Genomic DNA, 24,550 nt, shown 5'->3' on the forward strand with positions numbered 1-24,550 from the left:
AATTTTGTATTATTATTTGAAAGTTTAAAAATTATTTCTATGTTATTTAAAAATGTGTAAATGTCTTCAAGCACTTATTTTGCAAGTATTTCCTATTTTTTCTGAATTACAAAACAATTAGAACCACTTTGTGGCTTGTATATATTTTATATGAAATAGCAGCACATCTTATTTTAAACGATTTATATTTTCTCAATATCATTTATTGAAGTAGCGATAAAAGAAATTTAACATATAAAGTAAGATCCTATCTATCAATGCAAGACTGAACAAAATGCATGTGAACTTAAGTGTTACATGTTCATAATTATATTAACAAATATCATTCCGTCCAACATTTAAGATGACACAAGACTATTAACTTTATTGTCTTGTCTATTTAATGTACGTGTTTATTAGAAATATATGTTTTATTTTAATGTAATCATTGATTTCTATGAAATAATTATCCCAAGAATTAATCATACATACCTCGACCATGAGTACTGTGCCACAAAAAGGGCAGCCAATGAACCAAAGAAGATAAACACAGCCATACAGATGAAGAGAATCTGAGTAGCAGATATTGCTGAAGGGTCTGCGATGACGTCAATAATCACGTAATTTAGACTGATAGTTTTCATACCAAACAGTTGTGAAAGCTCTAAATTGTGAATGTTAAGAAGCCTGTGGAAATGACGAGTTAGTTATAAATATCATTTTTACAACTCACGTACAGATCTTGCAGACGCAGGACCGTTAATTTAAATATTTACTTAACAAAAGAAGATGGCAAGATATTCACCACATCTGGAAACTGGCGCCTCATTATGTCTTAAATCTGATCGTAAGTCTGATCAGATTATACTGGATTGATCCTTTTTGTGTATACAGTATAAATGCATGCTAATTACATAATCTATAATCTAGTTAACTACACACCAAAGTCAAAACTAACACTTATATAATTGAAAACAAAACTCACTGTTCCATTCTTTCATTTGAAACTATATATCCTGACGTTGTGTTGACACCGTGAAATATCAAATCAGTTCTGGAATATACCAAATATCACAAAAGAAAGTAAAAACTGTTTATGAAAATAATGTCAATACCTGAAAATACATATAATTTTTACAACTTTGATAATAAAATTTCTATTCCAGTAAGTTGTTCAACATCATGTGCAATCGAAACTGACATCATTTTAGCACACAGTACAGGACAACATATGCACTTGTGTTACCATTGTGTTAGAAAGTCTCTTTGTATAGACACTAATACTTACTTAGAGAGATCAACACGAGTCATACCGATTGTTTCGTCAACTTCATTGTGGGATTCTACGCGTTCAAACTGAACTTGGATATCAAGTATTTCACTCATGTTCCTAAAAATAAAAATAAAAATAATATAATTCTTGGTCAAATTGTCTTCATGTACGATCTGTACTGAAATGCTTGTACTATCAAGACCATTACTACAAACATATCTGCTTTGTTCCATAGTAAGAACATTTAACTTCCAGAAGGACTTTTGTAGGACTTTTGTTTGATATCAATGGAAAACAATTAAGATTTACACAATGCCTTTCATGACACAGAATCCCAAGAAGGATTAATAACGTAGGTATTTTCTTAAATAAATTAAATTGGAGGAGAATAAGCGCATATAGTGCTGAAATTAAAATTTCCTAAGTACATTCTGCGTTGAATGCCTTCGTTATGGTTAAATCACATTAAATGTACATTGCAAAACATAACATTTTTTACATGTGTATTATAATTGTACATTTTCCAGTGAAATGTCCAAAGTATAGATTTACTTTCAACTAACAATAAAACTGTGTTAATTAAAATTTCCAAGCCATATGTCTTTACCATTTAGAGATGCATTCTTTAACCTTTTTAACTTTTAAAATTTAAATTTTAAGTCATTTCTTTTTGTTTCTTTTTATTTCCTTGCACAAAGATTTTTCTCTTTAAACATTTCATATATCTATGCAAAAACAATTTTGTTCATTGAGCCTGAACCACGTGATCTTTTGTATACAGCATACTAACACCATAAATGACAGATTTGGGCATGTTTTTATCAATATCTTTGCTGTTTTTCAACCGATTTGACGAATTAAGTATATTTGTGATATAAAAAATCAAATTGTAAAACAATAGCTAGAAAGGTGATTAGTGACATTTTTGAAAACAATATTGATTTCTGTTTGACCAGTACACAGCTGTCAAATCCATATTACACATGGTGCAAGTCGAATTTGATGCCTTGTATTGCAAAAATTCCTTTTCAGACAAAAGTTAATTCAAATAAAAAAAATGATATTATCAATATTTACATTAAAATAATGAATATGACATTACCGAAGAACCACGTGATCTTTTGTATACAGCATACTAACACCATAAATGACAGATTTGGACATGTTTTTATCAATATCTTTGCTGTTTTTCAACCGATTTGACGAATTAAGTATATTTGTGATATAAAAAATCAAATTGTAAAACAATAGCTAGAAAGGTGATTAGTGACATTTTTGAAAACAATATTGATTTCTGTTTGACCAGTACACAGCTGTCAAATCCATATTACACATGGTGCAAGTCGAATTTGATGCCTTGTATTGCAAAAATTCCTTTTCAGACAAAAGTTAATTCAAATAAAAAAAATGATATTATCAATATTTACATTAAAATAATGAATATGACATTACCTTCGGTAGTCCTCTAATTTTTTGTTAATATCATCTAAACGTAGGTTCACAGTAAGGATAGGCTGGTTTTTTGTTGGAACAACGTGTATCTAAAATGCATGAATATATTGTTCACTTGTGAGAGAGTATATTAAAATGTATTTAACGATGCTCTAACAATATTGAGTGATATGATAATCAAATATATATTTTAATATTTCAAATTTCAAATTTCAAAATATTCATAATGTACAGTAGGGTTAACGTTTCGGTGGTCTAAAATCTAATTTTCGTGCGTGCGTTTTTCGTATATCATCCAGGCGTATATCGCGCAACGTGCGTTAAATAAAACGCTTTCTCAAGCGTGCATCGTTTACAAGCGTTTAACGTTGATTGGGTTTTTTGGGTTTTTTTTTTTGTTTATTGTTTTTGTTTTTTGTGTGTGTGTCGCTTTTCGTGCGTTTGAAAGCATGCGTTTGTTATCCACAGAAACGTTTAGCGTGCGTCTGCGTTCGTCTCAACGTTTAAGTACTGTGTTTTGCATCTGTTACTACTGCGAAGTTAAAAAGTATCTTAAATAGATATATTTTGTAAATTTCAGGTTTATAAGAGATGTCAAAGAGTGTCTCTTTCGAATAATAGAAATATTATATATAGAAATATTATTGTGATATTTGCATTAAAATTTGTGACCGCATGGTGAATATACCGGATTTCGACGTGCATTACGCCAAAAATTAGAATGTTAATCCTATTTTACATACACCATCTTTGATATTCAATTCAGCAAACATGTGTTTATATACGTAGCAATATATCCGATATCAGGTTCGTCAGACATTATGTGATGGTAATCAGACTAGTCCCCCAACCCCTTTTACCAGTTTAACTTCTGACGTTTCTTTAGACTGTCCGAATCCTATTTTGGGTGATATTTAATTTAGACAGTTCCTTCCCATTTTTCTTTTTTTTTTCTAATTAAAAGATTTATATTGATGATATGTTACAGCCTGACAGGGACTCAAACCCGAGACCCCCAGAATACCGTACCGTGGCTCTACCGACTGAGCTGTGCGGCCGCTTACACATTTTATGTGCTTTAATAGTGAACACATCTAAACCGTGGCAAATACGGTAAGTTAGTTTTAAAAAAAAACAGGTAAATTAATTCTCAATTTACACGAATTGAAAAACCAACACACATACTCTCTTGACAAAAATTACAATGACAATATATTACAATAATAATAATTATTTATAACTAAAATGGGATGGTACATTTATTGAAATTTCCATTATTTAAACATTATAGTGAAAACTTTACTAATACATTGTTCAATTTCTATATTTTTGTACAAATAAAAATAGCTAGACTTTTTCTATATAAGAAAATTCAATGGTGGCTGATTTGTGCCATTTCGTACTTTTGCTTCGCTAGGCACCAGGCGAAAACTCGAAAATACGACTAAGTAGATTTATCGTATTTTTGCCCGGCGCCCAAGGCACTTTGTTGTTTATAGCCCTTGTCTTGGAAATGCATTATCATTTCAGTTAGACGTTTATTCTAATCCCTTTAAGCTCTGTGACATGTTGTACATCAGAAAAGCTATCTTTATTAGAAAATTTGAGAACAGTGTGATTTTGTTAAAACACTAAAAAAAACGCAAAATCAAGTCTTTAATGTTCCCCATTGCTGTATGGACAAATGCATATCTACTAGACGCCGCTTGCAAGGGGCGTCTAATAAACCCGTTTAAAAATTACATGTAAGAAACAACCGTGCATACTTACAGTTACGTTAATTGTTGACCTCTTTGTGTGATGCATCTCCATCAGTAACACTGATAGAAAGATAAAAAGACTTCCCAGTTGTACTCGCAATTGCAACTAATGTTATGATTTCACCTGTGACTCTGCTCACACCAAATACATATGAACGACCACCTGTTACGTTGTATCTGAGCTTTCCGACGTCAGATGTATCATTATCTTGAGCCTTATCAAAACAACAAATAAAACAAAGATTGTTTATTGGTATATACTTCTCAGTAAACTGATTTGATATTCATGCCCCGATTTTTGAAGATGAAGCATATTGTGATGTGGCCTGTCCGTACGTTTTCCGATCAGTTGTAGTTAATAAAACTTAGTATGGGCATTTGTTCATGGCAAGGTCATGAAACCTACTACGTTTAATGTCAATCGTTCAAAGATAAAGGTCACTGTTGTCTTGATAAACTTAAGCTTGTCATACAATATCTGAAACTATAGTTTTGCCATGTCTGAAAAATTGGTTTTTTTAAAAAGGCTGGAAATTACTAATTAATAAACTTATCCATGCGGTTAATACCGTTATTCTATGTATAACGGATTATATAACGATTGTTTTGTATGTTCAATATGCAACACAATGTAAAATATGCCACTGCGACAGCAAATGCTGTGGATGATTTACTCATGTAAAGTATTGAGGCAAGTAATAATAAAATATGAAACAAAATCAACAAGGAAGGGCGGCATTTAGTGAACGCATCCCAAAATACGACCAAGCACCACCGGCATGGAGCCCTTCAGGAAACCAAACAGGAAAGGGTACACGGGAAATCCACGGACAGGACGTGACTATAAATTATCACAAACTGTCTCTGTTTTATTGTAATCGACATTAGATAATATACAATTTGGGATTATTAATTAAACATTTTGCTAACAAATTATATATATATTGTTATCATTATGTTTTCTTATTTATCATGAATTCAGCCTGTTACATTTATTATTAACGTACTTTATATAACTGCTGCATGTTCAAGCTTAATCTTTGAATCTTTATAAGAAGTATGAATATGTTCAAAACATAAAAATTACCTTAATGACACCAACAATATAGTTTGCTCTCACATTATCCGGAACACCAAATACTCGTTCCTGGTCGTTTGTGAAATGTGGGGAGTTGTCATTGACATCATCGACATTCACAATGATTTTTATACTGGAAGTGGCTCCTATAAACATACAGAAAACGAACGAGTTTTAAAAAGTTCTGGAACTCGTGTTATTAGTTAGCTTCATTATACAATATATATAAGTTTATTATATCCTTATAAATGAAATATTGATAAAGTAAAATGCTTTTTTTGTTTTCAGTATTTTTTTCACTCTAAAATTTATTTTTCACAGTAGTGAAGCATATTTTCCGTAATTTAAATGATGTCTTGCCGGACAACTTTCTTCTTAATTCAAACAATACATACAATTAAAAGGGAATTCTTTCAAATCATAAGATTAGAAAGAGATAAGATATATAATAAACAGAACATTCAAGGTTTTTCTATCAATACGGGATTTATTTTTCAGTTACTGCCACTCCTGAAATATTTATTTCAATACCACTTGATGAAATTAAAACTTGTATTCATTGAAAAGAAACTTAAAAATACTCTATATATCATCAAAAAAATGACATCATAAAATACATGTATATTACCAACATATAATCATAGTATTGATGTTTATATCTTACGTTAATCGCTTGTTTAATAAACATGCCCCCAGTGATTTGATTATGCACCTCTATCTTATTTAATTAGTGGAAGCGAGAAAAGATAATTGTTAATTAATTATGTCTTTATACTTAATCACTTCCTATTGACAAAAAATGTCAGCAACTTAAAAAAGAACACATACATGTACGCGTATATTCAATCTATTTAATTAAAATAGTGATATATTACTACTGTAACAATAAAAATGCTTACTAGATATTTCTCGTTTTCTACGCAGTGCTGATGTATGTGCAAATATTATAATTGTGTACTGGGCATATTTTTCTCTGTCTAATGGTTTAATACACTTTAAAACTCCTGTTTTGGGTTCCACAAAAAATAAATCCATTCCTGAAGTGAACAATAAAACGATATTTAGTCATACAGGCTCAATATTAATACTCTTTAGTACATGCTTTTCGGTGGTTTAAAGAAATGTATCAGTGAAATATAAAACTAATAGTTCACTGAAAATATCAATTTGATATTTTTCACTGTTTTAAATCTAAGCCCATTAGGTTATGTCCGTGAAATACCAGCGTGCACAGTACTGGAAACCAACTTAATGACGTGACGTCGTAAATAACGTCACGTTGTATTATTATTTGGCGCGCCTTTTATTAAGTTTATGAAGAAATGTCTTTTAAACGTCGTTTCTTTACATATAATAAAAAGAAATTAGTTTAATTTAGTGCAGGATCTGAATGTATTTCATCTTGTGAACACCAAAAGTTCATATTTCACTCGTGGCTGTGCAACTCGTGAAATATATCTTTTGGTGCTCACTCGGTGAAATATATTTCGACCTTACATTAAACTAAAAATATCCTGTATTTATCAAATTTGTTGTTTCAGTCCACACAATAAGTTATAGTGAAACGGAAAGTATTGAAGTCCACGCAACACACGCAAACTGACGATCATTGAGTTTGTTCATTGACGATAATGATTCATGTAATGTTAGCTACTATTAAAGACAAATTTAAACGGATTGTTACAAAGAAAAAGTCGTAAAAGAATAAAATACTGATATAAGATTTTAAAACACAACCTTAAAGCTGTTTGTTGTGGTTTATTTCAGACCATTTGGCCACCGAAGGTTCGTAAGCAAGGTGGGTAGCTTCATAAAATGAAAACAATCACAAAACCTTGGCAGGATTCAAACCCCGCAGAATGAAGTATAAATGTTTAAAATCAAAATCCTTAACCACTCGGCAACGGACGCCCCGTGAAGTATTGCTATTGGAAAACCTTATACAAAAATGGTGTAAATGTATAAAAGGTAATACAAGTAATACAAACGAAAATGTCGCAGTTAACATTTTATGAATCACATCAATCGTAAACAGCGATGTTATGACGACAAAATTGTGTAAAGACAACACTTAGAACTGAATAGACACGGTATATTGCAAGCCTTTTTTTAACGTGGTTCGTAGGAATCACTTTCTGAATTGAATTGAATTGTGTTTTAAAGGGAGACACAGGCAAAAGTTTCATTTTTTCGTTTTGAATTTTTCATTAATTAATTTGTAAATGTCCTCAAAATGAATACACTAGACAGTCACAGGAACAAAACTTTCCTCCTTATAAAGAATTAAATAGTGATTTCCTAACTTGACCCACGTGGGTCAGGTTAGAGCGTTAAGATTTTATAATAGTTGACACAGTGAACTCCTGAAACGTTAAAGAACATGCCAAATGAATGATTTAGGTTTGTTTCAGTCATACAATATCCACAATATCTGTTATTGTAACTTCCAGGGTTTGTTCAAGTCACATGACTAGTTTTAAAACTACTCGGTGTTTCTTTAAATGGCTAAATTTCGTTCACCATATAAAGATATAATTACGCTTCAAACCCAAAATATATAGAATTTATACAGAAATTCATGCTCGGACTTTTACAAAATTAATGTCATTTGTCGTGATTTCAGTACATATTTGTCATTAATTTGTCTCAATATCCCTTAAATGTATGAATAAAATGGACTATACTACAATATCTAGTCACTTTTCTCTGTTCAAGAGTCTTTCCTTGTTCACAAGCGACCGGAATCTCTGTCTAAGTTAACTCATATTTCAGTTTTCATGAATAATTGCTTGATTTGAACAGTGTTATATATTTATAGTGCAATCTTCAAAACATATCATTAACTTAAATCTTAATAGCATAAACTATTATTCAATAAATACATTTATTTTAAAGTTATTACCAAAGTCATCAGTGTTTGTCTTAGTTTAAATGTTAATGATATTGCAGGTATTTATGTAAGGCAGTAATTAACACATAAAGGCCATTTTTTTTTATCTTTTTGTTTACTGATTTTTTTCAAAAAGGGTAGGGTCGGAGAAGGAAGAAAAAACACTAAAGGAAAGAAAAAAGTGTTCATATCTTAATGTCTGGAAGGTGATATACTTTGTAAGTATCTCTTCTCTTCTGTTTAGTCTATCCCGATTCTGATAAATGTGGTACGTACTTACTAGATAAATGAAATGACCAACTATCTAAATTTCAAACTGCTTATAAATACACAAAATATCGTTCGCATATGTGAAAACAAAAAAGCATCCACAAATTGATAAAATATCATGCTGCCATTATTTAATACCAAACATAAAATCTACACACGAGATGACCTCGCCGACCCTTCAAAAGAGTTGGTCAAGTTTTGATGTTCACACACATGTAGTCCCAGTTCTTTAATCCGAATCATCAAAGGTGCCGAAACTCAACTGACTTGCACTCATTTATTTAAATTTTAGAAGTTAAAAAACTGTCAAGAAAAGAATACACGTGTTAAATTTTTGCCCAAGTTGAAAAATAATTCTATCGGATAATTTGCAGGTCAGTCACTGACATAATTATGTAATTTATTAATCATACTGTAAGTGCATTTTTTTATTTTGTTTGAAAGAAAATCCGTATTCAATCTCCTTTTAAAGACCAATGTTTTTGTTCAATCTATAAATGTTGTCACTACATTTCTATTCTACGCAATTGGACCTTCAAAATATATTATTTTATACAAACATACATGAAAGATATTTTAAATATATATGTATAAGCCTAATTAAATCGGCGAGAACAGTTTGAGCCATTTTACAGATTTAGATTTTTTTCTACATGCACAATACATCGCCGTTAAAAATTATCTCGACGTTTCTTTGACAAGTCTAATATGTTGGACTTCTCTAAATCTCCGAAAGGACATTAATATCTAAATTTAATAAGCAGCGTATTTCAACGCGGATGTTTTGGGGCAGATTTTTTTCCTTTCATTTTCCCAAAAACTGGATGCGGCAGGTCACTTAACCGAAGAATAAAAAAATAATGGCCCAAGAAATAAAAAGGGATGCATTAGACTTTTCCCCAAATTTTCTTAATATGTGACAAAGTAAGGACTTAATGAAATGAATGAGTTCTCTTAAACAAACCTGTTGGTAATACATTTGATATTGTATAGGTTGCTCCATCGCTAGAAAACTCAGCCGTTGTATTAAGATCCACAAGTACAGTTGATTTGTTAAGGTTCTCCATCAATGACAGTTTTATCTCCGAAGTATCAAAATTAACATCATGTCCTATGACGTGTGCAATTACCTTACAATAACAGAAAATACTGCTTGCAATAAAAGGAATCATTGATTAAAATAACGCTAGATAAGAATCTAATGCTTATAACAAAAGAAACCAATGCATTTTATAATAATGCTAATAATAATGGAAACCAATTTGTAACATTATAGAAATCAATGCTTATAATAAAAGAAACCAATGCAAATCATAGTGGAAACAAAATTTAAAACAGGGATGAAAGGTAAAAGGTCAATCATATCTGATAGATTTAAATTTAGATAAAATCAAAACATAACCTGATAATGAATAATTTACTTTCAGTTCACATACAATGGATGATTGTAACTCAGTTTATTAGAGTGACATTTTCTTGAAGAATTGTAAAGCGAAAAACACATTTGTTATTGACTGATATTTTTTACATTCAACAAAGAATTATTGCATCATGCCTTACAAATTTCCTCAGCTTTATTCATTTATTGGTATACATTTCGATATTTCTTTAAATGCATGTCTAAGCAGTTTTTTTAATTTAACAACATTATAGCAATTGCTATTATATTCCGTATGCTGAAAAAATGCATGCGCTACCTTATTCTAAAAAACATTTCAGCAGGCTTTAACCTTTTCCCTTATATAGACGTGTTTTGACGGCTTTTTTGAGGCCTCAAACAGAGAAAAATGCCCTATTTATGCCCCAAACACTGTTTTTCATTTGAGAAATGTTGTTAAAAAAGTGACCACTTTTTCGGCGCGGCCCCCATCACATTGGTTCATCAGGGGGTTGTCAAAAGGGGGATGTCCACCTTCTGTTCGGGGGTTTTGAAGGGAACGGTGGTCCCCCTCGTCGCCAAGAAAATTTTGGACATGTGACAGGCTAAAAATGGCCTCAGGTTGATCTTAGGATAACTAGTAACTGACGCTGAAAAGCCGTTTACTCTTTCCTAATTCATTGAGAAGTTGCAGCACTATCAGTTTTGATGGAAAAAAAAACAATGCAAAATAGTGATTTTTCGCAATTTTGAGACGTCCATCCGTTGCCATGGTAACAGAAAATTTACGAGTGAGCATGCTGTTACAGAGGCTATGGTCCAGTCAACATTGTGCCAAGTGCCATCAGTATTGAAGCATGTTTCATAGTTTCATAGCAGTTTGAGCTTGTAACAGGAGGCTTTTCAATGAAAACGCCCATTTTTAACAATATGCTCATTGGGTAAAAGGTTAAGGGAAAACAAAGTGTCGATTTTTCGTGAAAGAATAATTCTAACAAAACAAATAAATCAAATACAAAATATATTCAACTTACTGTGCAAGAGGCATTGCGGCCATGTCCGTCATCAGCGACTGCTTGAAAAACATACATCTGCCTTTTACTAGAAATACTTTTTTTGAGGACAATCTCACCGGATTTTTCTCCAATATTAAAATATTCAGAGTCTACGCCTAAAACAATAAGTAAACATGGTCAAATTAATCGAAAACAGTTAGAATATCGAATTAAGAATATAGAATTAATGGAACTTATATAATATGCCTAAATGTACCATTCCTTTATGTCTTCATGCTAGATAGAATCCTCAATTGTTGCATTTGGTAAATCAAAGTAACTACACTGGGGTTCCAAAAGCCTACAGGTATAAACTTTGAATTTCTTACATATATCATCTTAGGCACTTAAAACAAAAAGATATGCAAAAGAAATACACTCAAAATATAATAAATAATGTATAATGGTGCTATTTCAGCCCGATTGTAGTGAGCGCTTTGCAATTGTTGTATATTAAAATAATAGTTTTCCGAGAGAGGGGCCGATATCGTCAAAATCAGTTATGGACTTATAATGGCCATGATATCGAGGTAGTAGACACTGTTTAATTTGTCAGATTATTACACTGAACGAGACATTTGCGAACTAGAGATATGAAAACTTGTTTATAAAATGTTGTAATATAATGACTAAAGCCTAGGATTAATTGCCGGATGTTAGTATGCTTTACTCTTGGTTCATTTTTCGTGTTTATGCGTCCTGCAGATGAGGAGCGGTTTAAACAAAGTCTTAAGAAGTAATGAAGTATGCGAAGGTGAATTTCTAGCAATGCTGGGGCTGTATGATGGGAGATTTATGAATGTATCCCGTTGTAAATAAATCGCTTTAGTATTAGGGTTGTAAAGTACAGTTTTTAATTTGCTTCGACAGATGATAACAATGAGGATTTAAGAATATGGTTTACAGAAATATGAATGTAGTAGTTTTTTACTTTTTGTGTTATAAACCCGGCACTACATGGGTACAACACAACTTGCTTCTCAATTAACTAGCGGGTTAGATAAATTACGTATTCTCAAATGTCATCTTGGAGCAACCGAGATACTTTTTTCAAAATTTAAATGCAATACGATTGAATAAAATACCTTAAGCCAAACTATGGATGCGAAACTATAACAACAAACCTTTGTTTTCATATGTATGGAATATTTAAAACTTGCTTTTTATATTTGATGTTCAAAATTCATTTATAAATAAATGACCTTATGCAGAAGTACTAATTATAAGTTTACCGTCTTTAAATTTGTTATATATGTATGTATTATATGTAAATATATGTTAATGTCCATTTAATTAAACTTTTGTTATAAGTTCTAGATATGTATATGTTCTAGATATGTTAAGGGGCGTGGTAGGTAGTCTGCACTTGACAGTACCGTTCATGAACAGGCTCAATCAAACCGAGTTTACAACATTTTCAATTTTGCCGTGTTGGACTTTCTTTAGAGATTCTTATTTTCTCTATTGTTTAACATTAATGTTTATGTATTATGCTGATATATTTTATTCTAGACCTACATCAATTGGAACATTTAACTCGAAAAAATATTCTAGCCCATCATGTCAAAATAACATCAGTAGAATCCCTTTGAACATCAAGTTGCTGAATTTCTGGAATAAAAGTGCCCTGCTTCAATATATTACTTGGATATGAACATGAAAATTAAGAAATCCAGCAAACAACATACTGAACGGAAATGCAAGCTGAGCTGGGTCTCAGTTTGTGACAAAGATTTCGTTCTTTTGGGGAAAGGCCTCATAGTATTTATTACAGCCTTGATGTGTGAAAATCTTACCTTTAAGAGAAAAAATTGAATTCGGTACAGAGACTGTCAAATTTAGTAAAGAATCATTCCGCGATGCTGAAGTGGTGATATTTATTTCATACAAATCCTTCTTGAACTTGATGATGTCGTCATATACATCCACTACATAAATGGTAACGTTTTCCACAGCATTATTAGAAGGTGAACCAAGATCCTGGGCAACTATGCTAAGTGAGTACATGGATTTTGACTCGTAGTCTAGTTGGCTTTGTAAATAAACAGAACCGCCTGAAATGAAATAAAGATCAACAAAACTATAATATGTAAATTAAAGATAAAAAGCGATAAGATTGTAAAGCTTTTGATTAATGAATCATAAGTATATGAATCAATTGATTCATAACGTAAGAAAGAACTAAATACTATTCCAGTTGTACCATAAAATACTTTTGTGGGAGGTAAATGATAAAACAAAATGTTGTTTAATCTGTAATGTAATTATCGCTCCACTTTATACCTGACATATCATCACTGACCAATTACCAATACATGTATATATTAATAAAACCTACTAAATGGATCTATTCCAAAAGGAACATCATCTATGTTCTGAAGTTTGTATATTACTTCACCATTTAGCCCAGAGTCTTTATCTGTAGCGTTGACACTGAATATCTAAAATACCGTATAGAAGGTGATAAATGCTTATTTTCGTTGTAACTGTTGTAACAATATACTTAACTTAATGTACCTTTAATTGTTTAATTTAGTTTAAACACATTTTATTGCAGCACATACATGAAAATTTTTAAATGCAAATTTATGCAGGTTATAAAAAAAGCAAATGGTCGGGCAACAATTTTAAAAACTTTAAATTTAAACCCCCTTTTTCCTATTTATTGTTTTCAATGGTCCTCAAAAATTACCAAATTAACTAAGGGCGCTGTGCATTTTTAATTTTTTTTTAAGCGAAAAAATTGTTTTACTAACTAATAGCATAAATAAAAACCGGTTAACCCAAATAAAATTTTATCTATGTATGGGATGTGAATAGATTTTTTTAATTTAAAAATTTTTATAGACATTAATATTTGATTCATCAAATTTTCTAAAATTTTTAAAAACCTTTCAAGAAGTTAAATTTTGCTCAAAATTTTTACTGTTACTGCAAGCAGAAGCAACGTATAAGAATAAAATTTCAATATGAAAAGTACAAATTTAATTCATTTAAGTGTCCATTAACTGGCACAAAAATGACATTTATATCAATTCATCTTTCCACCAGCTTAAGGTTCATAAAGAGAGACATTCCGTGAAACTTACTTCGAATGGTTTATTGTTTTCTGACACATTATAGAATTTCCTAGCTTTGTTAAACACTGGAAAGTTGTCGTTCACGTCTCTTACGTAAATGTTTACTTGTGAAGTTGTATTTAATGCAGGCAAACCTTTGTCAGAAGCCTGTAAATGTAACACGAAAACATAAACAAGTTTTTCATTTAATTAAATACCCAAGTACAAGTTCATTCCAATGGTGAATCATTTTAAACAATATAGGATCTATACCTTAATAAATTTAGATTTGAATTTTAATGTAATTATAAATTCAGACAAGAATTCGCTATTATCAAAATTCATGATGATAAGTTTGTGTATTTAAATATACAAATATACGAGTATGCGGTAAAATTGCTTTAAAAGGAAAAATAATCGGATATTAAGCAAATTCATTTACCGTTATAAATAATGTATAGGATGTTTTTGTTTCGTAATCGAAAGTACCATTTATAATCAACAGTCCTGAGTTGTTAATATGAAACAGTCCTTTTTAAAAAAAGTTTTTTTTCTTTTTATTACGGAAAAGAAGTCATATTTTTTAAATATTTTTGTAATTGTTTTTGATTTTTAAAATTAATGAACATTTTCATATAACAAAAATTATAAAAAAATGAAGTAATTATTTTTAATGTTTTTATTAATTTTTATTTTTAAATATAAAATGGTTTCTCACACATGTTTTTGAGATTAATTTATTTAACATAATAATGCAGCTGTACAAAGTAATATATACATAATTTATAAAATATGATATGATTAATATATTATCGTTTCCTTTAAAATGAATTGGTCAGGAAAGAAACATCTGTAATAGCAGAAATAGTTATGTAATATTTAGTACCTCACGTGAAAGAAAACACGAACGCATTATATGTGGAAGTTATTGTAAGTGTTAGATATGTGATTCGATATGACATTTTAATAAAGTCTTAAATACCAATTACCGTGCATAAGTATAAAGTATCAGATAATAAAGTGCTTTAGAACAAATATTATTATTCATCATAGAGAGGTTCATACTAAATCAATTTAGAACTATATCAACATCTTGTTCTCAAGAAATATGTCACACGAATATCCAAATGATATATTTATATAGTTTTTTTATATTAATAGTTTGTATATATTTTTGTAGTTTTTATCAACATTAAAAATAATAGAAAATGTGCCGATTGTAGACCAATCTATTTAAAGAACTTATGTTTTATGTTAAATAGTTTCATTGTATTGATCAAATTTAAAAATAAAAACATACTGTACGAGTTGTTCAGACTGTAAAGTATATGGGCATTTTCTCCCTTATCAAGATCATTTGCTGATACATTTCTCTTTATGTTCACGGTTTTATTTTCTGTGATATGCAGTGTGATATTGTCGTCCAAAAACACCGGAGCATTGTCATTGATATCATCAATAGTGACTTTAACCTGCAAGTTATCAAGAAATTTCGTACGAGTTAATATTAAGAATTTAACATTGTATTTAATTCTAATATTCCCACTACCTTCTTTTTAAACGGAAAAATTTGTAATAGCACCTGAATTCTTCCTCAATCAGTAAAGCTGAAAAGTCGCAATGTGACATGTACTGTGTCCTTGCGAATTAAAACTTAACCAAAACAAAAATGAAGTAAACAATAAAGTACTTCAAGACAGAACTACCTATATATAGCTAACATTATGCTTAGAGCGATCCTGTATTTACTATATGGATCAAAACAATGATGTAAAAGTTGCAGTAATAAATTATCTAAGATTGTAACAAAAGGCATACAGCAGCAAATGCTGTTCTTTCTGGCGTTCTTCCGTCTCTCACTTGCACAGCAAATACGTAGTTATCGATCATTTCTCTATCTAGGTCCGCTATTGTGGTGATCCTTCCCTGAAATTACAAACACTAAAATAATACACTTTTTTTTGACGATTACTTGATTAAAGAAATAGATTATATATATTCTCAGTATATTGTGATCAATAAAACATATTTCAAAAGGATAATTTAACCATTCCAATAAATTCTAACGTCGTTTACATTTATTGTTTTCATATACACTAGGTTTCAGTTTAATTAACAATAACAACACAATTCTAATTTATGTTAGAAGACTAAGTAAAATATTTGATTAATGTTTACTGAAGATGTCTCGATTTTAAAAGGTTTCGGTTTGTTTGTGTAGCCACTTATCAATTCATAGGTCATCTTTTTAATTGTGTCATTTGTCGTAGCTTCGCATTGCCCAACTGTTACACCTACAAATAAATAATTATCACCATTTGGAATATAAAAAATATCAATATGATAACTTATCTTTGCAACCTAAATGATTTCAAACAAAACTTATCAATTCTATTTAAAGTAAAAGCCAATATGACAAATGTTAAATTTGAAATAAAAACAAAAGTAACTTAATTATTTGTTACCTTTTGGCATGTTTTCACTTATGTTGAAATTATAAACTGATCTAGCAAAGACAGGCATGTCGTCATTTATAGGTTCCACAAAGATGAGTAAAATTAGGGATGAGTTCAAACCACCACCATCTGTTGCTATAATTGTTACATTTACTTGAACGTCGTCGGCTGATAGAGAAACTCCTTCATGTATTAGATTATTGGTTACAAGAGGTTGATTAATAGACACTAAACTTATGCTGTTGCCAATTGTTTCTATTTTAAACAATGATGACACAGATGACTGCTCCAACGTAAAAGAAACGTTAGCATTTTCTCCTTCGTCGGGATCGTGTGCCAATAATACCTTCAGAACTGATGAAACCGGTGCTTTTTCGACAGTTCGACATGTAGACTTTGTAATGTTACATGTGCTGCTGTTGCAAAAAACTGGAGGATTATCATTCTCATCAAGAACCTTTACATGAACGATTATTGATGTAGAAAGCTTTGGTACACCTTCATCTGATGCAGTTACGTTCATTTTATAGGAATCACCCTTTTCTCTGTCGAGAGGTCTTAGCAAAGTAAGACCACCTTCTGTGCTTATGTTAAAAACGTCAGGTTCACCACCTGCAGTGCAATATGAAATGTTTAACCTTTTCAGCGTTCACTTGTATCATATAATGATGTAAGAAGTGTTAGTAGTTATAAATAAAATGTGAACATTTGATGGAATATTTGATACAGATAGAGATAAGCAAACTACCATAATTCTGAAAGGAAAGTTATAATCATCAAAATAATTTATACTTTGTTGAGTTTATTTTTTGTGATTAAATATAGACATTTTGACAATCAAACTGTATTGTTATCTTTGACAGAACTTTGTATAAAAAATCTAACCTTGGCTGAATATTTCAAGCGTGTATTTAACTACTCCATTTTTTGTCGCATCTCTATCAAAAGCTGTCAAATTTAGTATTACTCCTTTATGTGTGTTTTCTAATACTTCAACTGTCAAACTTTCCTTCAAGCTGTCATTCCAGAAATGACCAAACTGCGGGGCATTGTCATTAATGTCATCTATGTAGATTTGAACAGTAGTATATGCTTTGTTGACTCCATCCCAGACAGAAATATTCAGAGTATAATTTGCCTGAGCCTCTCTATCTATACTTCCAACAGCATATATATTACCTAAAAATACATCAAGAAAAAAATATGCAGTGCTGGTGAAACCAAATTGGGGTCCTGATGAAGCTAACAACGTGTTAGGAAAAATGAAAACGTTATCTTAACTTTATAAATATGTCATTGAATTGTTCTAAATATTGGTTTAAATTTAATTAAACAAAAAACGTTAAAAAACAAAATCAATGTAATTCGTGGTTTCTTTAAAGGTTTTCGATTTTTTTTAAATTTGGGTATTATAATACAACGTTATAGTGTTAAATATACTCACACAGAACAAAGAAAATTTTTTAAAAAGGGTTCTATCTTGTCTCATCAAGTATCTTTGAAGCTTTTAAAAAAATTCATTTTTCCTTTTTTTACTCAAGGGCCCCCTTTGATAAGTTGGCAAATTTTTTGGGGAAATTTTCTTAAAAATTTTTAGGTAAATTTCTAAAGTCATTAAAAAAAAGTAAAAAGAGTGGACAAAACTCAATCAGATTTTATGGTTTTTGGCGGGGAAAGGGGGTTTTTCCCCCCCGTTGGTTTCGTTTTTAAATGACCTAATGAATTTTTAAAAATTATTACTTTTTGGGGTAAATTTAAACAAGGCAATAGACTAATTCTTACTTTTTAAAATTTTTATTTTATACGCCGATAAAACTTTAGCATAACAAGATCTTTGGGGTCATATAAAAAAATATTGTATGTTTGGAAACGAAGGAAAAAAATTTCAAAACCAAATACTGTTTTTTTTTAAAGGGGAGAAAAGACATTGATTTACTTTTTTTGGTGAAAACATTGAAAGATTACAAATATTTTGGATTTTATTAAATGAAAGTTTGGTTCGTTTTAAATGCAAAATTGCTATAGCACAAAAGCTACACGAGCAACGTATCCAACTCATAAGGAAGGTAAGAGATTAATTAATGCGGATAAATCTTGCAAATACAACTCTTTATGAAAAATTATTATGCCAATTTTGTAATCTGGATCGCGAAATATTGGGTATGGAAAATTTGGACAATGACCGAATTAGCTTTATAATTAAAATTTCTAGAAACTTGTTATTAAAATGTTAAAACAGCACACCTAACAGCATTATATATGGTTGAAAACAGGGGTTTCAACCATTGATTATTGACATTAAAACAAGAATGATTGCTTTTTTGTCAAATTATATTTACCCCAAAACAAATAAATTGTCAACAACATTGTATTGTTTATAACTTTGTAAACTACATTGTATTCTTTATTACAATTTCGTTTAACAATTAAAATCCAGTACAAATGAACAAATCTTTGTGGTTAACAAAATTTATTTAATATCAAAAACATATTAATTGCATGCGGCTTAAATGGTATATTGACACACCAAAAGTTTCGAAACACAGAATGGCTAAAACTTAATATACATCACAAACTGTCTGACCTTTTCTTGAAAGATTGGTACTCAAATATAGAAAAAAACACGAACAAATGTGCAAATCACAAATTTTTTATAAGAAAATTCGAGGTTTAGAAATACTTAGTAAATGCACCACCTAAATACTTGAGATATTTGTTAAACTTCCGGACAAGAAGCCATGGACTTCCTGTACAAACTTGGTGTTGGTATAGAACTGTATTTAATCTTAGAATTTGTATAAAATGTAACATGGATATTGGCGATGAATTCCATCTTCTCTTCGAATGTTCTTTATTTGCTAAATACTCATTATAAGCGCTTGTTAAAGGCAAAATATTACAACAAACCGAGTTTCATTATTTATTGAGAATTAATGAAAGATAAGTGGGTTTTTTTTTAATAAATATAGAATATTTTGTGAATTTGTCAAAGAAATAATTTGTTTATTTAGTAACTGAAAAAATGGATAAAATAATTTTGGTCATTCTCCAAAAAATGAGTGATTTTTTTTATATGTTGGACATATAAAAAAAGACTGATACCAGAGTGATAGAAATAAACTGATACCAGATTGATAGAAACACCCTGATACCAAAGTGAAGAAATAGACTGATACCTTAGTTATAAAAATAGACTGATGCCAGAGATAGAAATAGACTGAAACAACTTCTGTTTACTTTTTCCTCAAATTTATTCACATAATTTATCAAAGGAGTATACATGTATATATACTGCACAAGTGCTAGGGCCGTCATGGAGTTAAAAAGAGATAAAATATTGCCTCTGTTCAAACATACAACGTTGAACTACACATGGACCACCATCAGCGATTTATTTATTAGATTAAGATCATTTATAATATGTACATAAATGCAAATTATATTTCGAGAAAGCCTGTGAAATATCGGTAACGTAAAATAGAAATAGTTTACATAGGGATATAAGTACGTCACTTTCGGTTTGAGGCTCCATCTGCATAACGGGTTTTACATCTGTTTGATACTGGACTTAGTAAGGGTTATACCTAAGAAATTATCGATAACTATATTTGAAAATAATGAAAATATACATGCTTAAGTATGTTCCATCGGATCAGATATTAAAATTGGCACACGAATATAAAGGCCCCTGACCTATGAATGCTTGTCAGAGTCATGACCTTTTGTACTTGTCAGAAATAAAACAACAGTATATTGGCAAGTCATTTATCAAGTACATAAACGCAAGACCTTAACCTAACACCAAGTCACTCCTGACTATATCCAAAGTGAGGGGAGTACCTAAAATATCTACCTATTTATTTCAAAGATATTACTCAATAAATAAAATCTGAAAAATGAATAAAAGCTTTACCATACCTACTTCAAAAGTGCTAAAGAGGAAAATAACTGGGGCACAGTTGAGCAGCTTACCAAGATTATAGAAGTGTGTAAATTATGAAAACATTGGTACAGGTAGAACTAAAGATATATCCAATTTGTCGATTAAGGTTAACATAATGTACATGTACGTACAGTTGAACAGACGGTTCTTTATGCCAGTTGGAGGCATAACAAAGGGAGTAAAGATGCATCGTGCCTCACAGAAAAGATAATTAAAACCATTGTTTACTACCTAAAAATGTAGGATTTAAAACAAAGATTCAGAATATGATATTTTTCATTTCATGTTAGATTCTCAACAGTAATAACTTCCTAATAACAAATTAAATGTTTTAAGTTTAATATGCATCTTCCAAAAAGATAATAATTTATGAATCATGTAAAGGCACACTTACTAGAAGGCTGCTGGTCCTAGTTAAATTATTATGTCATTCTATTTAGATTTAATAGTGTACAAAAACATGGAAAGGGAATTTACCGTTCATCGAATCTATCACAAATTTTCCGTCATCGCCTGAAACAATCCTGTATAAGAAGAACTTTCCACTGTCATCGTCAGTAATGGAAACATTCCCCACAGTTGTATATTGGATTTGGTTCTCAGTTACATTAAAAGTATAGCAATCTTCTGTAAACTTTGGAAATACATCATTTACATCAAGAATACGCACAACTAAAGGTATCGCTGACGTATGTGATCCATAAGCACCATATGCATCTCTCGCTATCAACTAAAAGAAAATGCATCTGCTTTGAAAAAGTTAATTCAATACATTTTATTTAAAAGCACGCAATCAAATTACAATTGTAGTTTCATTCTTACTTTTATAAGATACATGTATAAATTACAGCAAGGAAAGAAAACAAGCAACATTCAATGGTACTCAGTTTTACAAAAGCATTTAATTTATGAATATATTTTATGCACAAAAGACTTCTAATATGTTTCTTAGTGATAACACATTAATTTATATATTGTAAATATAGTAAAATAAAGAATGATACAAGGAAATTAGGAAGGCAACTATATTTTAAAACAATCTGTGGCACATCAACTTTGAACCTACCTCCAAATAATATACTTCTTGACCCTCCCTATCAATATCACCACACAGATACACAAAAGGATATGTCGTTTTATTTGTACCAATGCAAAATGGTGCTTTCGTGTCATTAAACGTATAAACTAGTCCATCGGTACCGTTAATTCCAAAGTCTACGTCGTAAACATTGATTTGTGGAAACTTAAATGAACCATTGAATTATTTTATTTCAGTGCAAACTTTTGTCACTTTTAAATAAACATTCAGTCAGAAGAGGTAACATAGAAAATGGCAATAGAATATCAAAAAATAAATATGTATCTATTAATACATTTAACTTTTCCAATTCACCACTCCTATGTGATTATGGTCTATTTTTATCAATGAATAATGTACATATTATGAGCGTTATACATAGAAAAATATAATTTTATTTAAATCATATTGAAAACTTGGAACTGAACTAACCTTTATTCGTGTGCCATTTACTGAATTTTCAGTAATAGACCCATTGAGAGAAGACACGCCTCTAAATATTGGAAAGTTGTCGTTTTCATCAAGAACCTTAATCCTTACTATACATGTACTCTAAAGGGTAAGAAATAAATTATATATTTTATATAAAATGATATTTATTTTTGATGTTTTGAAAAGCTTGTTAAAGTGGGATGGATATGTATTAAGGGATAATTTGTTTACTTGCATCTACAGCAATTTTTGACATTTTAAGCAGATGACATTTTAAATATTTCAAATTGAGGATTACAAAAATAAGGTATTGAGGTAAAAAGAATATAATGTAAAACTCTTATGTTAACATATTAAAATTTCACATTTTCAAACAAATTAAATTCAATTATGTAAAAATTCACTATGCATGTTTGAATTCGAGTATGGTATGTAATTAATGCAAATCTTTATCAAATGATACAACTAATTAAGTTTACATTCTAAGACTAAATGGGGCAACAGAAAATATGAAAAAATAATCCTATATTACTTGACGAGGGAAAATGCCATGATCAGTCGCCTGGATGACGAGGCTAAATTGTTCTTTTGCTTCTCGATCAATTGGTTTCACTGATTCAACAATACATGTGTTGTTGGTCTAAAACATCATCCAATTATCTATTTGTTTTATAGTTGAAATATTTGACAAAATAAAGTGTACAAAGTTAAGTAGAAAATCAACAAGTAAATCTTGTTTAGTAGTTCTTCTATGAATTCTCGATAACTGTGTCGTATTTGTCTATTTCTAATTGCTTAATATATGTTTTTTATGTTCTTAAAATATTTTTATTTAAATGTTAAAACAAAAAAAATGCATTATTATCTTGTCTTAAATACATAAATGGCCATACAGTCAAGTACAACATTTTATACAAAGCTAACCTGGTTTGAAAGAGTAAATATGTCGCCTGCATTTACAGTTAAAATCGAAAAAGTAATGTCTCCGTTTCTTCCCTTGTCTTTGTCTTCAGCAGATAAAGAACCAATCACTATGTTAGTCATGTTAGTTTCCGTAACGGTAAACTCGTACGTATAATTGTTAAACTTTGGAGAATAGTTGTTTGTGTCTGTAACCACAACGGATACACTTGCCTGTTCAATGGAGGATATGGGAACATAACTATTTAAGTACATTGAATCTAAACATAACAATTTAACTATATAATAATTTCATCATTTGAAATTAGTACAAATTTAGTGCTAGTTTATTATACAAGTAAAATATTCCTGCAAGATAGATATCCTAGATGTAATAAAGATTTATTTATTTTATATATTCTGCACTTCAGACTATAGTAAGACCTAAATATCTCTTTAGAATACAAAATCGAATAAACATGTCTCTATAACAGACATGTCTCTATCAAAGATATGTGTTCACCTACATGACTCAAATATATGCCATCAGATACAGAGACATTGAGGACGTATGGTATTTCTAAATCAAGGTTTGTCGAGTTTTTCAATATTAAGTTTCCTTTGTTGTCGATGGCAAAAATATCTGCAAGAGAGAATGAATTTAAAGCATCAATATTGCTTGATCAGATATCGAGTCATTTTAACAAAGTAGATTGTTAATATCGCTAAACGAATAACGCAACGTTGCGATAAGTCGTGAAAGGTTTAAATCCAAGAAGAGTCATTTGATGAATTCACTCCTGAAAAATATTGCATCCGTGATATTAATACACGTCTCATCCGTATGTACAACAACTAATAAAATCAAATAACTAATCAACTTATTTCCATTACGGACAATCGTGAAATACGTGGATAAAAATTTATCATGGTTCAAACGCAAGCATATCTTTATGGATATTTAAACCGTTCTTCTTGGGAGAAATATTGTAAACTTCTACAAATAATATAGATTTCAACAAAGATTTTGTAACAAGATACCTGTATAAGTATAGATGTCGTATGTGAGTTGTCGGTTCTCTTTTTCAATATCTCTGTCTATTGCATCAAGCTTTCCAATGACAGTTCCACTTTCAGTAACATCATTAATAGTAATGTTATAGTAATTATCAACAAAATATGGCGGGCAGTCGTTTATATCCTCGATGTGTAGCTTGACCTTTTATAAGAAATAAACATATATCTATTCAATATTATATAACACAAGAACTTGTAACAGATACCCAATGTCCCCTGTCTCAGGGAAGTATAACATTAAGCGCGCAATAGTACTATTTAAAATGTTTGACATATAGATTTTGACATTCAGTGCAAAATCCTTATAAATGCTATATCTGCACATGCAACAATTCGTCATGGAAATATAATAAATGACACATGTGTATGTCAGTAAAATATATATAGAAATATGATGAAATAACACCAAAATTATGTGGAAGTAAAAAAAAACATTTGAGCACTTTTTATCACTGAAAGTAAGTACATAA

General features: G+C 30.3%; 1 protein-coding gene across 1 annotated transcript in view; it reads right to left on the minus strand.

Moving 5' to 3' along the window:
• Nucleotides 1-1,330: 1,330 nt before the first annotated feature.
• The window catches only part of LOC132733179 (cadherin-23-like), a gene marked incomplete at its 5' end in the record, with an annotated part of 33,099 nt that continues 9,879 nt past the window's right edge, over nucleotides 1,331-24,550 (minus strand). The window contains 23 exons of the mRNA XM_060719777.1: nucleotides 1,331-1,369; nucleotides 2,705-2,793; nucleotides 4,475-4,679; nucleotides 5,552-5,688; nucleotides 6,442-6,579; nucleotides 9,667-9,832; nucleotides 11,115-11,251; nucleotides 12,932-13,189; nucleotides 13,474-13,576; nucleotides 14,225-14,362; nucleotides 14,637-14,730; nucleotides 15,437-15,666; nucleotides 16,013-16,120; nucleotides 16,373-16,488; nucleotides 16,660-17,262; nucleotides 17,536-17,829; nucleotides 21,071-21,323; nucleotides 21,660-21,836; nucleotides 22,104-22,223; nucleotides 22,636-22,743; nucleotides 23,028-23,237; nucleotides 23,531-23,646; nucleotides 24,045-24,222. Coding sequence (XP_060575760.1) covers nucleotides 4,482-4,679; nucleotides 5,552-5,688; nucleotides 6,442-6,579; nucleotides 9,667-9,832; nucleotides 11,115-11,251; nucleotides 12,932-13,189; nucleotides 13,474-13,576; nucleotides 14,225-14,362; nucleotides 14,637-14,730; nucleotides 15,437-15,666; nucleotides 16,013-16,120; nucleotides 16,373-16,488; nucleotides 16,660-17,262; nucleotides 17,536-17,829; nucleotides 21,071-21,323; nucleotides 21,660-21,836; nucleotides 22,104-22,223; nucleotides 22,636-22,743; nucleotides 23,028-23,237; nucleotides 23,531-23,646; nucleotides 24,045-24,222 — 3,882 coding nt within the window. The remainder of the gene's footprint in view (nucleotides 1,370-2,704; nucleotides 2,794-4,474; nucleotides 4,680-5,551; nucleotides 5,689-6,441; nucleotides 6,580-9,666; nucleotides 9,833-11,114; nucleotides 11,252-12,931; nucleotides 13,190-13,473; nucleotides 13,577-14,224; nucleotides 14,363-14,636; nucleotides 14,731-15,436; nucleotides 15,667-16,012; nucleotides 16,121-16,372; nucleotides 16,489-16,659; nucleotides 17,263-17,535; nucleotides 17,830-21,070; nucleotides 21,324-21,659; nucleotides 21,837-22,103; nucleotides 22,224-22,635; nucleotides 22,744-23,027; nucleotides 23,238-23,530; nucleotides 23,647-24,044; nucleotides 24,223-24,550) is intronic.

This window comes from Ruditapes philippinarum, unplaced genomic scaffold (assembly GCF_026571515.1).
Source record: "Ruditapes philippinarum isolate M1 unplaced genomic scaffold, ASM2657151v2 ctg5908_1_1_1_1, whole genome shotgun sequence".
NCBI lineage: Eukaryota > Metazoa > Mollusca > Bivalvia > Venerida > Veneridae > Ruditapes > Ruditapes philippinarum.